We start from the raw sequence: 17,863 nt of genomic DNA, 5'->3' as shown, positions 1-17,863 counted from the left end.
TCGGTTGCTAAATCTCAAGCTTTTAGTCTTTTCCTATTGTTAGCTAATGGGGAAAGGGACTCTTGTACATGTTTTCCCAAAAGCTGATGTTGCATACAAACCAGGAATTATAATTTTAAATGTTGCCAGAAACTCCTAATAGCTCTAATCCCGGATTTTGCATTAGTTACAAAATCTGTGCTTAAAAGTAATTTACACCTTGTTAACGGACACAGTTCTATACTTCCTATTCTGTTTCTTCCCCCAATTTTCCCGTTTCTACAACCCATTCTATAGCAATTTAATGAAGTGTATTCTAAACAATTATTTTAATTATACAACCAGGACCAATTTTAGTGCTTGGATTTAATAACATTTATCTGAATATGACAATACTGTGTCCTCCTCTTAGAAATCTGCTTTTCTGGACCAATGCACCTCACAAGCTATTAATCCAAAAGCCTGAAGTCTCAAATGCCTCTCTATCTTAGTGCAGGGAACTGATCTGATATGCTAAAGAAAGTAATTTGTATTATCAAAAGCAAAATGCATCTGTGCTCAGTTCTGCATGTCCTACTCGATGAGAATCACAACTGTTTAAGAAAAAATATTAAATAGAAAAAGGATGTTCTCTCAAATGTGCAGCTGTTTTCAGTTACAGCCTCTTAACAGTTCTTGAATTTTATTGGCACCAATGAATGTTTCAATAAATGTATCACTTTCATACTATTTTGTTTTGAATAATTATGTTTAATCTAAAACATTTGTTACTTCAAAAACCAAGGTATTCTGTTTAAAATGATATAACCCCTACAGACTGGGGAAGATGGAAGTTGTAACCCAAAATATCTGGAAAGCACCAGATTCGGAAATTAACTGTAGAAGGCGCCATGAACAGAGTATGATTTTTATCCCAGCATCAAGTACAATGGCCAGCTTTTCCATCTTGCCTATTTAAGATTACCAATATCAGTAGAAACAAATTTTACATATACATGTACACACTTGTAGAATACATACATATTTATATGCTGTATCTACTTGCAGAAGCCACATTCCAAAAAGGTTATAGCCAGGATAAATAAGTTACATTTTTTGAATTAATAATTCCTAATAAAAATCACCTAGTACAAAGGCTATTTATACAATGAACTAATTTTTATGTTGGCATACATGAACACATTCCCCTTGCTTCTTCTAGCAGCAGAAGAAATTCACTGGCTGGAAATTAGTTGAGGGAAGGCAGAAGAAAAGTATAAAATAAAAACTGAAGAAAAAATAAGAAAAAAAGAAAATTATATATATATTAAGCAGCCCCTTCTAGATTGATATACCTTTTAAAACAACTTCAGATGTCTAGTTTCAGTTCCAATTCAAAACTAATTTGGAAAACGTGTTTTCAGTGATATGACATTATTATATATCATAGTTTTGGGTGGGCAAACGTAAATGCAAACTGTAGAAATCAATGTTACTTTGAAATTCGTTTTTTAGTTTTGGGAAGCTTGCGGGATTTTTTGGGATTGGGAACTACATTCTTAACTTTAAGCGTCTGAAGAGTTATGGTAGGGGAAGTGAGCGGGCTGTCATCTGCCAGTTTCCACTTGTGACTGAGTGAGCTCCCTACTGGGGTAGACTCAGTGAATTCAGTAGCTGAAGGAGTCACGACATCAGTATCATTTATTAAAAATGGTTCAATTCCATGCTGCATCCATGGCAGATCTAAACTAGGAATTCGTGGAGTAATTACTTCAAGGACCTTTGCAAACACATCAGCAGTTCTTTTAAACCCCAAGGCCAGCACAGAGGTTAATCCAAGCATTGGGGCTAATGTTTCGCTGAGACGTGGAACTTGCCCAGCTGGGATAGCTCGACTTGCGCTGAGTGGAATCAGATGAGATGTTAGCAAGGCAGGTTTAGCAGATTTGCATACCAGTACAAGACCCAATTCATTTTTTTCTAAAGCTCTAGTTACTTCATTGATTCCAATAGCAAGTTGGTTCCTGATTTGCACATCAGACCACCCATGTGCTTTTGGGTCATCAGCCCCTTTGTCCTCATTAACTTTGCTCGGAAGATTGCAACCTTCTTCCTTCTTTTGCCTTTTTCTGGAAGTGGGTTTCATTCTCTTCCGATCTTCTATCTTTTTAAATCCAGTCTGCTTAATGACTTCTTCCAAGGCCTGCAACACAAAATGCATATCCTCTCCTATCAGTGTACACCATTGTGGAATATAGGGGTTGTTCAAAGATGTTTTCACAATTTGTTTAGATTTACGGGATGACCCTTTCCCACGGAGAACAGACATTTTGGTGTTCTTACACTTTGGAACTCAATCTGAAATGAACAGAAGAAAAAAGGTTTTAAGTATTTTGCTTAACATGTAGCATTAATTAAAAATAATAAAATGTCCCATTTGCTTTTCTTATATTAACTTCATTCTACGCTGTTGAAAGGATCTGAAGCTGTAATTTTACAGCTGAAAAATATTTCTCCCCCATGGTATTGGGGAAAAAAAGTTATCCCGAGTAGCTACAGTACTGTTAATGATTTGCCTACAATAAAAAAAAATTAAGCGTTTAATCAATCAATGTAATATTTTCACTTGGGGTACAAATAACTAAAATTACCATATTCTGAATGCATTATGCAAAAACGTATCTCTCCTGAAAAGTCTGAAAGATGGAAGGAAAAAGATGAGGCGAGACAAAAGCAAAATGGATGTCTTTCGTTATACCGGCAATGGGAACACTGTTGGAAAGATCTGCAGGACCAGGCTGGAAATAGATCATGCTGGATGTCTAACTAAAATTATACAAACTTGATGACACATCAATCAATCAAAAGAAAATCCCAGCAGGACTGGAAGAGCTGGAGCATCAAGAAAGCTTTGAACCAATAGATTCCCAAACTTTTTTGTGCTTACAATATGGGGGGGGGGGGGGAACTAGACTATCTCAGAAATGGAAATGTTGATCTACTAGGCTTGTATAAGCCAATAGGGTTTAAGAAGTGCCAACTTGTCTGACAAATATTGTCATATCCTTCCCGTTGCAAGACAATTCATGCTATTACTTGCCAGCAACCAAAGTATGTATGTGTTCCAACCACACACACTGTATACACATAAAAGAATGATAAATAAATAGGAAAAAAAAACAGCTATGAAGTATTCCTGAACACCCATCCCTCCTTTTTCACATAATACATGCATCCATAACCTGATGGTTTAGATTCTCACAATATTACGGCCTAGATTTATACAACACACTAAGCTAAAATAGGCTTGGCTAGGTTGTTATCCTTCCTTGAAAAACATACTAGGTTGGGAAAGGTGGAAGGAACATGAAGTGAGTTAAGAGAAATGAAAGGTGACCTGGAAGATGTAAAGGCAGAGATGTGTTGGAGCTGTCTCATGAAAATCAATTTTAAATTTTGTAGAAACTGCTCAGCCAGTTGTCAGCAGAGCTGAACCACAAGCCCAGCATGCCAATCAGTTGTTCAGAGGCTAGCAGAACAGAGAAATGGACTGGTACTGGCAGAGGCTGCTTTTAACCATCTGCAACCTAAAGAACCAAGTTGAAAAACTGATCATCCTGGAAAAGGTTTATCTATGTGGTTCCAGGAGTTGATACCAATTAGAAGATCTATCAAATTTCTTATCCTGTATGTCATGCAAAATAGCTAATGTTTAGCTTTTTGCGATAAAGATCATTGAAATCAACTTTTGGAGACTACCTGGACTTTCTCGGCAAAAATATGGAAACAACTTATTTGATGGTTTTACCATTCCCAACTTTCACCACCATGACCAGCCCCCAATAAAGGTCCTATTCTATTTTCAGAACATTCGGACACCTTTCTCTGCTAAACGCTGCAAACTGCTGACAGGCAATAAGACAATGACGTTGAACCCCAGCACAATAAAGCAAATAGACTCGGCAACTTCAGGTTTTGCACAGAAACGCAACTTTCGAAACTTACAAATTAAATGAAAGAAACGCTCCTTAAAGCTGCAATAGTAGACGTAACTTAATAGAGAAGGAAAAGCTAACCGCCCGGTGAAGTCCCCCCCCCTTTCTTAAAGGGGAGCTTATTGCATGAAGCTCTTCCATCCAATTTAAAGGGAATTATGGGTTCGCTACCAATGAAGCAGGTAATACGTACACTTGCGCCTTCACTCACCAGGCTAGCCAGCAGCTTCACGTGCCTCGAGCCCACCGGGAGGTGCACGCCACCCGCTTCCCCTCCAAATTCCAGCGGCGCGATCGATTTCTACCTCCACCGATGGAAGCGCAGCGGCGCTCACGCAGAAGCCACGCTGAGAGGCGAAGGCATCTTTCCCACGCCGTGTTCAGCAGAGCAGGAAGCGGAAGCGGCTAGTTGCGCGTCAAGTTTAGACTCACGTTCGCCTCGCCAGCGCCCCTTCGCGTCTGGGCGGACTCTGGGCGGAAAGGAAGGGCGCGCCAATGATCAACGCCAGATTGCTGTGAACAGCCCCTACCTTTCTGCGTTCACGCTTCTCTTGAGCGCCACCCTATGGCCATAACCCGCAGAATTGCCTGAACTTCAACGACGATAGAAAATCAGAGTTCCTGGAAAGGGATCTTTTAAATAAAAATCGGGGCAATTCGATTTTTAATGGGGCATTTTGAATCTTATTAAACTAAGTTAATGGCCTTTTAGGCTTCCTCCACATGAGTATAGTTCACTTTTTGAGTAAAGTAAGAATTACATGAGGGGGGGGGGGTGTCAGGATTTTAGAGGTGCATAAGTGGGGCATGCATGGCCAAAAAAAGGTTGGGAACTACTGGATTAGATTTTAACACTTCCTTTTATCCAGAGCGACAGCACCTTTGCCAGTCCAAATAGTGACATTCACCAAGCAAGACTAGTGATGCATTTAAGATTAAACTGCCGTTAAGAACCCAAACTGGTCCAGTTTACCAGTGTATCATCTGGCGGGACCAGGAAGAGAGTCTTTTCTGCTATAATATTCGCTCTGTGGGACATCATCCTCCAGACCTTGGATTGGCCCTGCTAACCTTTAGGAAGACCCTGAAGACATGGCTCTACCACCATGCCTGGAGGTCTGGCAATGGTGGGAGTTCTTACTACTGGTATCTTGAGCTTTTGGAGGATGAATTCTACTGTTGATCATGATATTTTTTTTAAGTATGGATAGTTTTTATATTTTTGTTCATTGATTTTTCCTTTGTTTTATTGGATTATTTTTATTTGTTTGTGAACTGTCTAGAGTTGCTTTGATGAGATGAGTGATTAAACAAATTGAATAGATTTTTAAAATTCCAGATTAATTTAATATAATTCCAGATCTCACACACAAAAACATGTCCCACATTGATTTTCAATAACAATTCACAAATCTAGTCAACATTTTGAAATGGAAATGAATGTTTTAATCTGTCATTCCTCTTAAGAGCGGTGAAATTGTGATTTAGGCTAGAAGTTGGTAGTATTTTATTTTTGCATCTATGACTAGCAAAAGATTGGGTTGAGTGAAAATTCTGCATTCTTCTGTTGTGCATTTTTAAATTATGTATTGTCATGTTTTTTTTTGTCTGTACCCCCCCCCCTTCCCAGATTTGATTTGTCCGCCGCTCTGAGTCCCCTTCGGGGGGAAAGGGCGGCATATAAATATAATAAATGAAATGAATGAATGAATGAATTCAAAATATTTTTGGTCGAAAAATGATTTAGATCTTTAAGCATCAATCCTTTTCAGATTTCTATAATAGAATATTTGATAAATTTTGCTGACCAAGAAATTGGAATTCCAAGCACTTTTCCCCAATAAGGAAAGAAATAAATAGCAGAATTTGCCAAGGGCTTCTAAATTGCATTACCCATTGGTTGGTTAGCTTGGCTTTAGCTGGTTCTTTTTTGTTCCTTATGTGTCATCAATTTAATGTTGTCTCTTAGTGACTGATCTTTTCCAGGATGATTTGTTCCCAACCTAGCTCTTCCGGTATCTCAATAGTGGACCCATCAATACTACAAGCAAGTCCATCCACTTTGCTACTAATCAATCCCTTTTCTCTTTCCTTCCACCTTTCTTAGTATTATAGTGAGTTGTATCTTTTCAAAATGACTCTAAAATACAATTTGGACCTGCCCAATTGTATCTTGGATGAAAATCTCTAGATAGACCGCAAAAGCATCAATATCTTAGTTCTTCAAAGTTTTCAACATTCACATACTACACATTCACATACTACACATTCACATATCACAGAGAAAACTGTTGCTTGAATGATTCTAAGAACAAACATATTCCAACATCTGAATATCATTTTCAAGTATTTTATTGCTACAGGCTCATGTGTTACGTCTGCAGTCTATTTCCTGATTGCTGGTCCCTTTAACATTGATATCAACCCTAAAAGGCAGAAGTACAGTAACCACCCCTTTAATATCTTCATTATGAGTTCTAGAATCGGTGACTGTATCCACTACCTTTAGTTTGGTCTTTTTATTTAATAATCCCATTTGTTTTATTAGTCCTTGATTTTCATTACTAGAGTTTGAGATAATTTGTATTGTGTCATAAGCACAATGTATTTTTGCTTTTTCCAGTTTTAAATCTACACCCATCTTCTTCCAATCCAACCTTTCACTATATAATCTCATATAGGCTGAATAAATATCGGGAGAGTATTTAGTCTTGTCACACTGCTTTACCAACCTGGATCTAATCTGTTTTTTTCATCCTGTGGCTTCCTCTCCGGTATATAGCTCTCCCTATAATCAATTGGTTGCACATTATTTTCTTATCACTATCATAAATGTGAATAGTTGCTGTAAACAAGGCAGATTCTAAATGAGAGAACCTTTAGTGTTTTCTGATTTGCACTGGTTTAAGCAGTGTAGTTTTGCGTTCTGCTGTTTTAATATAGGCAACTTCATTCCAGTAGGATCAATTACTCCTAGTCTGGAGAATGACCGCTCTTCTCATCACTAAAAGCTGCATTTTATTTTAATTTTTCTTTTCACCAGGTGACATTGAGAAGATTTCTGTCACTTTTAACCCAAGTGACCTAGTTTTTTTTTTTGTTTTTTTTTTTTGTCAAACTGCAGTAAACGGATGAATCTACTAATCAAAGGTTGTAATGAACATCAGGTCATTATCATGGCCAAAAGAAAAAAATGAGTTGAATCCAATGAAAGTCACTCTTAATCCAGCTTCATTTCTAGTTTATGCGCAGGAGACAAGCAATTTAAACAGCAGTGTGGAAAATCCCTTAAGAGTATTGGGGATGAGATTAGATATGCACATGTGGTCTTATTAAATAGAGAACTGGATTAGGATGCAATAAGCAGTCTCTTAAAATTTGCTGAGCAAAAGAAATAAGCAAATGATGTTAGTGTACTATTTTATTGTACATTAATTATTTAAATTTTATAAGAATTTTATAAGAACCATGCCCCATGCCCACAAATACGTTTTTAGAGTTGACTTTCTACAATTGAAATCAATAGGAGATACCAGAAATTGAAGTGCTTCATTCTAATTCATCTAGTTTATATAATCAATAGTAAACTGTAGGCAAGGCTGCTTAAAAACACGGGATGTCCTTATTAATTCTGAGTATAAAATAATTGTTCAGAAAATGGCCAGCAGCAAAATCTCCCAAACCAATAAAAAATAGTCCAGCAGAGGTTGATCAATACAATATTGATTAATGCATTTTACCTGAAATACAATTTCTGAAAATAATTTACTTTTAAAATGAATGTTGCCTTATGTTAATGAATTTTTCTGAGGCTTTTGAAAAAGAATGGTTATATTTCAACTATTCTGAAGTTGTTTTCTTTTCAAATTGTTTTCAGATTAATAATATGAAAAAGAAAAACTGGAAAAGGAGAGGACTGAAATTCCCCACTATAGTCTAATCTATTCTACTTCATTTTAATTCTAGGTTAGAAAAAATTCAGGGGAAAGCATTCTTTTTCTTTCTAGGCGCAATTTTTCTAGCTGTCAAGCAACAAAAACTGACAGTTGCTGGACACTCCCTTCCCTCAAGTATTACTCCCTGGTTCCAAGGCTCCCCTTACATACTTTTCTGATTTCGGCATTTGTGGAGAAAGTTGCGAAAGGGAGCTTTCTCTCTCAGCCTAACTCACTTAAGAGGGATGTCGTGGGAAGAATAGCAGGAAAAAGATGTGCTGGACATGTTCGCTTTCGTAAATTATTTAAAAAAATAATGAAGGCGGGATACCAATAAATAAAGTAAAGCAACTCTCAACTAACCACACCAGCTGAATTGACACAATTTAGTAGGCACTGGACTGGAAAGGGTCCTGTGAACGCGACCTTTCTCTTCCCTTGACAGATTTAGTCCCAAGCATTTTACTAGATGGCCGTCCTTTCGGTGCCACGGAATATATGAAGCTATCTGCTGTGACAATCAAATCTTATTGTGCTGACGATGGCTATCCTCCAGGACGGAGGGCAGCCCAAAAGAGCCAACCGCGGCTCCCGCGACTCTGCGCACTGCAAGGAGGTTGTGTCTCTATCTTGCAGCAATCCCATTGCGCTGAAATCTGACCCTCTTTCTCTGGCTTGGAGAGAAAGCTTGCGGTTGCAAAACAATACCTCTGACCGAAGGCGAGGTTCCGCTGCTGCTCCGCCTTTGCAACCGCTCCTCCTCTGCCCCCGAGGGCTTGCTTTGCATTTCCCTGCTTTGAGGCAGACGGAGCTCACCTCATCAGCTCTAGTTTGCTTTGGCGCACTGAGTAGGACAGCCCTTGGAGTAGTGACGTCACAAAGCCCAGCTCTAGTCACAAAGCTGTAGCCAGCCCGGGCTCATTAAAAAAAAAAAAAAAAACCTGCGGGGGAAGCGCGCGCCTAGTGCCAGATCTGCTACCCGTTGGCAAGAGCGCAGGTGTTCGGTGCACGGAGCAACATGACACTCCAGGTAATGAAATGCAAAAAGGGGATGAGGAGAAAGAAGGAGAAGAACTGGTTTTACATTTGTGACTTCTGGGCTTAATTGCAGACGAAAAACTAGATCATGAGCGAGGGTTGGGGGAGAGAATTGTTGACCTGCTGGAAATCGGTTTAGCTTCGATTCGTCCTGTAAAATTCCACTTTTCCTTTTATCTGCGTCGCCGCCTAGGCTCGGGACCTTGATGCACAGACTGGCCAAAACCGTTTTTTAACCTGACCTGTGATGCAAAGTGGACAGTTACTAGTTACCGTGTGGATGTGCGAACCGAGTTAATTTAAGTTAGTGAAGCGGGGATTCTAATTACCGTAGAAGAGATTCATGTGGATAAAAGTTAGATGTCTACTTTGAGAAAAGTTGATACTCCAATTCTGTATTGGGGGAAAGTCTCTTGGCACTCGGCCAAGACTGCTGAACTCTTCGTGTGTTTAATTAGACTGTGAACCCACTACTGGAGCGGAAACAATGCAGGGCTTTGTTTCTGGGTGCAGAAGTTTCTTTTCTTTCTTGGTTGAGAAGGAAAGGGCTCTGCTTGCTCTTTCATTCCCCACCCCTTTTTTCCTTTCCGTCTCCTACTGTGCTTGAGCACAGAAATGGGACTTCATACTTTTTCTGTGCACAGTATAGATACGGTCCTTGGAAAGGTTGTGACTTTAGAATTTCTTCAGCCAGTTTGACTGCAGAGAATCTGGTTGATGCTCTCCAGGAGGCTGTGCTATAATAATATGTGTGCTGTAATGAGTCTCACGTGGACAAAGACAGATGTTTGATAGTAAAACGTGTTTTCTAAGCATGGTTGCTGTGAAGAGTTTGAATTTGCTACAGAAAAGCAAGGTTTTGCCTTCCAGCTGGATTAAGGTTTAGTTTTCAATGAAATTAGGAATGTGGGTGATCCTAAGATCATTGCAATTCACTTATAGGTTCAGGTATAAAGGAATATAAGAAAACTCCATGCTAAGTATCAAATCCAACCAGGCAGCTGCTAATGGGAAAATTGGAAATTGGACAATAACACTCTTCTATTCCTACTCCTTACAAGAGAGGCAGTGTGTTTCTTATTGCAAGGGCCGCACATCTCTTTTGGGATTAATAGCTACTAATAACTGTGCTCTCTTTATGTTGATGTAATTTTCCCCCAATTATTCAGGGTGATGGCCATCACTGCCTCTTGTGAATGTAAGTTGCATTGTTTAATTAAATGCTCTGTGAAACAGTATTGTTTCCTGATTCACCCAACATCTAGTATTGTGTATTGTCTAAAGAGATAAAAGTTCCATTCCTCTGCTTCACATCATGTGTATTTGTATGCAGATTGTATTCATTTTTTTCTTAGCTAAATAGCCAACCAGCATTGTCACTTTCCCGTATAGCATCTTGACTGCTGTGGTTCCATTTTCAAACCCCCTATCTTGTGCTGGTTTCTTAGGGCAAGCTTCTGCATTGCTGGCATGGATTTTTCCCTTAATTGAACCTGGCAAAGTTGTAGATAAACAGTATTTCACTTGCTTCTAGAAAATCAGGTGGTTCCCAATTGCACTTCTTTCCACCAGGTCTTGCTTTTGATCTGACTGCATATGATACTTGCTCTTACTTTGCAAATGGACTTTCCCTGGTAGAGTACTAAAGTAGTATGGGGAATAAAATTAGACACAGAGCAATGTTCTTCAGAGGGGGCAACATTTGTAGCTAAGCATTCTAGATGGGAGACCACATAAAAGTAATATAAGGTGGACTGGAAAGTTTTTTTTAAAAAAAAAATCCCTGAAGAAGGTAGTATTAAACCATTTTTGTAATTGTTATCAAATAAACTGCAGGGTAATACCCGATTCCCCAAGAGTGAAACTCAATCCAGGATTCTATTTATGGTGGGAAGGCTGCTGTTGTAACTCCTTATTCCAGTGATTATTAAATACTGTGGCAATGGAAGAGGTAGTTTGGTGGCGTGGTTAAAGACATTGAGCAAGAAACCAATGTTCTTGTCCTGCATTAGGCACAAAGCCAGTTGGATGACCTTCAGCCAGTCATTTTTTCTCAGCTCTAGAAAGAAGGCAATGACAAACCACTCCCCAAATCTTGCCCCAAAAAATCTGCAATGACATGTCCAGGCCAGCACCAGGATCAACAAGGACTTGAAGCCTCCCCCCTCCAAAAGCAATAGAACATGTTTGCATAACCTTTAAGATCTTCCACAAATTGTTGGACTATGAGATTTCATCACTGTTGTTGTGAAATGTGCAAAGGTTTTGTTGACTGGGAACCCCAAGGATAAGGATGGATTAAAGATAATATGCCCTTAGCCAATAGCAGTTTTATTATAATTTCATTCTAATACCTGTAAATATGTAATCATGTCAAAGCAATTTAAATTTGACATCTGATTTTAAGCAGGTCCTTGCAACATTTACTGATTCTGCAACTCCAGTCTTTATCTTTATCCCCTTCAAAGTACTACTGCCACTTAGTAGAGAATGTAAGGTTGAATGGCTGAGGATTGCAGAGTGAGGTTCCCACAGAAAAAAGCACCTCCCTGGAAAATGGAAATATCATGAATACCAGTTCAGCTGGTTGGGGCTGGGAACTTTATAAGATAACCTCAGAAGCTGTTGTTGGAGGTAGCATGTTTCAGCCAGCCTTTAGTTCTGATGCACAGAACCTTTGATTGTGAATCACTTATCCAGAGCAGCTTTTTATGACTTTTTGGAAGCAGTATTTCTGTAATATGATTTCCTAGCATTTGATCTCCACAACTGATTAGTGGATTTTCTTGCTTTTTGCATCTCTGGGACAAAACAAATGGAAGATATAAATAATGGATATAAATTATGCAAATGAATAATTACTATTAATAGCATTTTACTCCATCAGAGAGTTCTATTTTTAAATGTATTATTTCTGTAAATTATCATAATAGATTTCTTTATCATGGTACACACTAGATCAGAATCTGGATTTTACTACTGCTTGCCTATTCATCTGGAAAAAATTTTGCTTGATGTCTCCTACATAATTTTTGATTATCAAGGCAGGTTCACATTAGTACTACAGTTAGCGAACTACCGGGCAACTCAATTTACGTTTTACTTCAATCCATCTCAACCAGTACTGGAATTGTCAGGACGGTTTTTGGTGTGTGTGGATGTTTGTGTGTATGGCGCATGTGCTTTAGCAGAGGATGTAGAGCAGCCCAGTTGTGACAGCAGCTGGATGAGGGATTAAATCGTGGAGCCTCACTTTCTTTTTAGCCTAAGAAAAGATCACTACAATTGCACTCAAATATGAATCCGACTCAGTGTCTTTTATTATATAATTAAAATTACTTGTACTTTATTTCCTTTAATGCACAAAAACATTATGCATTGCATTCCTATTAAAACTATTGTACCCGGAAACCTACAGATTTTTCAGCCCCGGTAGCTGAAAAAATTAACCAAGATTATGTTGATTGAATATAAAAGATGTTGAACAGGTACATTTTTGAAATTTTAATAATAATAAGAAATTAGGACTGCAAGAAATTAGTGAACCCTGGTGGCAATGAAAAAAGAAAAAGACTATTTTGGGATAAATGAATTTTTTATATGTGGGTACTATCAAACTTTTGTTCCCATAATGTTTAACTGGGCAAAACAGTACATCATAGGACAACAATTTTTGAACCAAGGGTGAACTAACATAGAATATATCAAAAAAATCCAGAATATTGTAGGATTCAGTTCTGACCAAGTAGATATAAAATTCTGCTGGACATAATACTAAAAAATGTGCCAGCTATACAGCATATGAGATCATTGTATCATACTAATGATCTTGGTTTGAGTAGAGTAAAATTAATCAGCCAAAAATCATAAAATTGTTCTCAAGCTAAAAGAGGAATACATTGCTGAGACAGCATATATTTAATCTGGAAAGTGACTTTGCTAATTGCATGTAGCTTTCATTCTTGTATATGCACATGAATGTATCATATTTCTACATTTTAATTGCATGAATTACTTGATGCAGAATCAATTATACAAGAGTTTTTTTGTGTTCATTTCTTTCTGACAGTTGTGCTATTTTTTTGCTTTCTTTGCAGGTCTGTCATCAATATTGTTCATTTTTTAAAGAATACTTGTTAGGGGTTTAATGAATTTTCTCTGTGTAGGAGAGAATCACATATTTAGAGAAAAGTCATTTTTTGGCTTATGTCAAATATAAATTGCCTTGGGGCCTTCTCATATTGTCTTCCTGGGCCTGCTGCTTAAGAATCTAGTAGAAATTTTGGGTGAGGACCCAGCTTGAGAAAGGGTTGATTTAATTTAACCAGCAAAAATTATTGCAGTTGGTCGCTTTTTAATTTACTTGGTTTTGTCAAGTAATAAACAATAGTATGGAATATTTGAATTAATGCTAAGTATGTTGGGAAAATACATTTTTATATATATAATACAGGATAGAGAAAAGCAAATTAGTAGCATAAAGAACTTTGTGAAGCTTTACAGAATTGGATAAAAGTACACACTTCTGTTTTCATAGAAGTGTATCTGTGATTGTAATATGTTTTAACGAACAGTGGAATACGTGGAGAAGGATGACATGCTTTAAAGCTCTTTTGCATAATGGAGTTGTGATATGCAATATCATTTAAAATTTGTGTTGTATGAAATAGAACCAGGTTATTTTTAGCAGAATCCTAAATATTATTTAAAAGTATTTTCTTAAATTTTATTTATTTACATGTATCCTGCCTTTATTATTTTTACAAATAACTCAAGGCAGTAATATATCCAACACATCTTCATCCTATTCTTCCCCACAACCCTATAGGGTGAGTTGGGCTGAGAGAGAATGACTGGCCCAAGTCACCCAGCTGCCTTTCATGATTAAGGCAGGAGTTTGAATTGACTGTCTCTTGCTCTCTCATCTGGGTTCTAGCCTGGTGCCTTAACCAAACTGGCTCTCAATCTTGATGAAATCAAAGCAAAAAGAACTTGGATTATAAACTCAACTAATAAATGATGTTGGCTTGTTATCCCAAACTTAGAGTTTGCTCCTTGCCAGTTGCTGTTCAGTAATGAAAGTTTCTTTATCTGGAACAGCAATTCTCCCCACGTACAAACCTGTTTTGTATGCATGGCCTCTAGCTCAAACACTGGAGAGAATTCTTACACTGGCAAAAAAAGAAAAAAATGGTGTAGGGGTATGGGCTAGCATGGCATTAGAAAAACAGGAATATTTTACCATACATTTACCATACATCAGAAATGAAGCATTCAATAAAAACTGTAGAAATAAACACATCACATTGATACATGAAGCGATAGTATATTTCTTTTAATGATTGTCTTGTTTTATTTTCTCTTCAGACTGACTTTGAGGCTGCTGCAACAAATGTTACAAAATTAAAATCCAAGCCCACTGATGATGAATTAAAGGAACTGTATGGACTCTACAAACAGGCCACTGTAGGAGACGTCAACACTGGTACTTAGTAAACATATCTAGGAAAAACTGAGTATAAGAGCCCTTTTCAAGAATACGAGTTTAATGATTATATTTTCTCCTTCAACAGAGTGCCCTGGGATGTTGGATTTGAAAGGCAGAGCCAAATGGGAGGCTTGGAATCTGAAGAAAGGTTAGTTTCACTGTAAATAATACTAGGATAGGTTTTTTCCCCCTGATAAAAAGTAAGACATTGTAGTAACTGCTTATTTTCCATTCCAGGTACATCAAAAGATGATGCTATGAAAGCCTATATTTCTAAAACAAATGAAATGATCCAGAAATATGGACTGTAGAATTTCCTTAAACACTTCACCTTCAAGTAGTTATTGGTACTTTCAAAACTATATTATTAATGTTAATATTTGGGCCTAAAACGTAATCTGTAACAATTTCATTTTAATAATTGTGACATGTTTGTACTTGTTTACAATACATTTTGTATCTTAATACATCGCCTGTTTTCACCAGTATTTTAGACTCCTCATTCCAATGACAGTCTTGTGGTACTTTAAAGTCTCAAACATTTATAATAGCACATAACCTTTTGTGATCACTGCTCTATCAGACGATATGTGGAACGTCATTCTGACAGAATAGCATTATAATACACACACACAGTGATTATTGCTGGTTAAAAGCAGTATTTGATAAATGAGAGTGGGATACTAAATTACAAGTTAAACATGGTGACAATGACAGATTAATTCAATAACAAAATAAAATAATTGGATGAAGCACGATTTTGCGTTTATGAGGTTCTTATATTCAGTATAAGAAATCTTGGTCTCAGTTTATTTTGCAAGAAATATTGTTACGTCTGCTAATGATAAGCTTAATGAATTCTAGCTGTGCCATTTCATAGACTTCATAATTCCACTTCTAGAATCTAGAGGATAGCCATTGTAGTGTTGAAGTGTTTCCCCATTGCTCCTTGGTGTCAGAATTGGGTCGTTTTTTCCCTCATGTTTCTAAATAGCCAATTTGGTCATTATAAATTATAGAAAAGTACAGGTAATCCTTGACTTAAGACCACAATTGAGCCAAAATTTCTGTTGGTATATCAATTATTAAGCTGTTAAAGTGAGTTTTGTCCGATTTTGCAATCTTTCTTTTCACAGTGGTTAAGTGAATCCATTCAGTTAAGTTAGTAACACAGTTAAGTGAATCCGGCTCCCCATCGACTCTTGCTTGAGATCACATGACCCCAAGACACCGCAACTGTCATAAATATGAGTCAAATGCTAAGCACCTGAACTTTGATCATGTGACCATGGGGATTTCATTTCATTCATTCATTTATTATATTTATATGCCGCCCTTTTCCCCCGAAGGGGACTCAGGGCGGCTGACAAATCAATCTGGGAAGGGGGGGTACAGACAAAAAATAAAAAAAACAAATATGACAATACATAATTTGAAAACACACAACAGTCATATCATTCGAGACGGGGGCAACAGCTCTTTAGCCCCAGGCCTGTCGGAACAGCCAGGTTTTAACGGCTTTGCGGAAGGCCTGGAGGGTGGTGAGGGTTCGAATCTCCACGGGGAGTTCGTTCCAGAGGGTCGGAGCAGCCACAGAGAAGGCTCTCCTCCGGGTAGTCGCCAGTCGACACTGGCCGGCGGATGGAATTCGGAGGAGGCCTAATCTGTGGGATCCAATCGGTCTAGTGGAGGTAATTGGCAGCAGGCGGTCTCTCAAGTACCCAGGTTCAATACCATGAAGGGCTTTATAAGTGACGACTAGCACCTTGAAGCGTATCCGGAGACCAATAGGCAGCCAGTGCAGCTTGCGGAGGATAGGTGTTACGTGGGTGAACTGAGGTGCACCCACGACCGCTCGCACAGCTGCATTCTGGACAAGCTGAAGTCTCCGAATGCTCTTCAAGGGCTGCCCCATGTAGAGCACGTTGCAGTAGTCCAGTCTAGAGGTCACAAGGGCACGAGTGACTGTTGTGAGGGCCTCCCGGTTCAGGTAGGGATGCAACTGGTGCACCAGGCGAACCTGGGCAAATGCCCCCCTGGTCACAGCTGACAAGTGGTGTTCAAAAGTCAGCTGTGGGTCCAGGAGGACTCCCAAATTGCAAACCCTGTCTGAGGGGCGTACTGTTTGACCCCCCAGCCTGAGAGATGGAAAACTTGGCCAATTAGTAGGAGGGAAACACACCAGCCACTCGGTCTTATCCGGATTGAGAACAAGCTTGTTAACCCCCATCCAGTCCCTAACAGCCTCGAGGCACTGGCACATCATGTCAACCGCTTCATTGAGTTGGCACGGGGCGGACAGATACAGCTGCGTATCGTCCGCATAGTGATGGTATTTTATCCCGTGCCGTCGAATGATCTCACCCAGCGGCTTCATGTAGATATTAAACAGGAGGGGTGACAGGACCGAACCCTGCGGCACCCCATAATTCAGGGGCCTAGGGGTTGATCTCTGCCCTCCGACCAACACCGACTGCGACCTGTCCAAGAGGTAAGAGGAGAACCACCGTAGGACAGTGCCTCCCACCCCCACCTCCCGCAGTCGTCGCAGTATCATGGTCGATGGTATCAAATGCCGCTGAGAGGTCAAGGAGCACTAGGACGGAGGCATAACCTCCATCCCTGGCTCTCCAGAGATCATCAATCAATGGATGCTGCAATAGTCGTGTGAAAAATAATCATTAGTCACTTTTCAGGGCTGTTGTAACTTTGAACAAGGCACTAAATAAATTGTTTTAAGTCAATGGCTGCCTTAACAACATGCTCCATATTAGAGATAAAATGGTGCATTATCACACTGAACTCACACTGCCACAGTGAATCTAGGCCTCAAATTGGTTTCTGCATTTTATATAATTATACCAGTTTCTGCTGGTTAACAGCTATTTGTAGTTAAACCCAATAATAATGATCATGGCCAATGAAAGAAAAGTGCCATTAACTGTCCCCATATCTGTCTTTTGTCATACCTTCTTAAACGTGATTAGGTACAAGTGGCATGAGTACAAAGTCTGATGATTTAAAATTTCTACAAAATTTAGTAAGAAATTTAGTAAGGGTTAGAAATTGGATGTGAAAATAAATCCTGTGTATTGGACTACATTGGGATCCAGCCAGACACAACCTATTGCAAGGAGAGAGTTCTCATAGCTGTTTCTCATTACCTATCACTATTGTGTAATGGTTAAAATTAGAACATTTCTGGCTCATGCACTTTGCTCCATGGTCTTTAATCTACCAGAGATTGATAAACAATTTGCCTTTTCTAAAATGTTTCCATATTATACTATAATGTACTATGTTATACTTTCCATGTGTACTAGTATACATATTATACCTTTTAAGTGTATGCCTACAAAGTGAGAAATTTACAGGATGACACAATCTGGGTCATCAACAGATTATCAAGCAGTTGATTAGTGAATTTAAGATTAAAAATTAAGCAACCA

General features: G+C 38.6%; 3 protein-coding genes across 4 annotated transcripts in view; 2 read left to right on the top strand and 1 right to left on the bottom strand.

Annotated features, from left to right (window-relative positions):
* The window catches only part of NMT2 (N-myristoyltransferase 2), a 42,859-nt gene extending 38,893 nt beyond the window's left edge, over positions 1-3,966 (top strand). The window contains exon 12 of the mRNA XM_087712645.1: positions 3,421-3,966. Coding sequence (XP_087568771.1) covers positions 3,421-3,534 — 114 coding nt within the window. The 3' untranslated portion in view covers positions 3,535-3,966. The remainder of the gene's footprint in view (positions 1-3,420) is intronic.
* Positions 543-5,580, bottom strand: RPP38 (ribonuclease P/MRP subunit p38). Of its 2 annotated transcripts, none has more exons than XM_087712646.1 (2): positions 4,147-5,580; positions 543-2,316 (listed from the first exon to the last, which is right to left on the bottom strand). In XM_087712646.1, exon 2 carries the CDS (start codon positions 2,285-2,287, stop codon positions 1,451-1,453), a length of 837 nt encoding a protein of 278 aa, XP_087568772.1. In that variant the 5' UTR covers positions 2,288-2,316; positions 4,147-5,580; the 3' UTR covers positions 543-1,450. The 2 variants fall into 2 exon arrangements, with proteins under 2 accessions (XP_087568772.1, XP_013907667.2); XM_014052192.2 differs by having other exon boundaries at positions 4,165-5,579.
* A 3,183-nt stretch (positions 5,581-8,763) lies between these two features.
* Positions 8,764-15,172, top strand: ACBD7 (acyl-CoA binding domain containing 7). Its single transcript, XM_014052193.2, has 4 exons — positions 8,764-8,918; positions 14,294-14,411; positions 14,500-14,562; positions 14,652-15,172. The coding sequence occupies exons 1-4, from the start codon at positions 8,907-8,909 to the stop codon at positions 14,723-14,725; spliced, it is 267 nt and encodes an 88-aa protein (XP_013907668.1). The 5' UTR covers positions 8,764-8,906; the 3' UTR covers positions 14,726-15,172.
* The last annotated feature ends 2,691 nt before the right edge of the window (positions 15,173-17,863 follow it).

The sequence above is a fragment of the Thamnophis sirtalis genome, unplaced genomic scaffold (genome assembly GCF_051295495.1).
Source record: "Thamnophis sirtalis isolate CommonGarterSnake01/CBP01778 unplaced genomic scaffold, rThaSir2_p1.2 scaffold_4, whole genome shotgun sequence".
Classification (NCBI taxonomy): Eukaryota; Metazoa; Chordata; class Lepidosauria; order Squamata; family Natricidae; genus Thamnophis; species Thamnophis sirtalis.
This window is presented reverse-complemented; position numbering and strand designations above follow the sequence as displayed.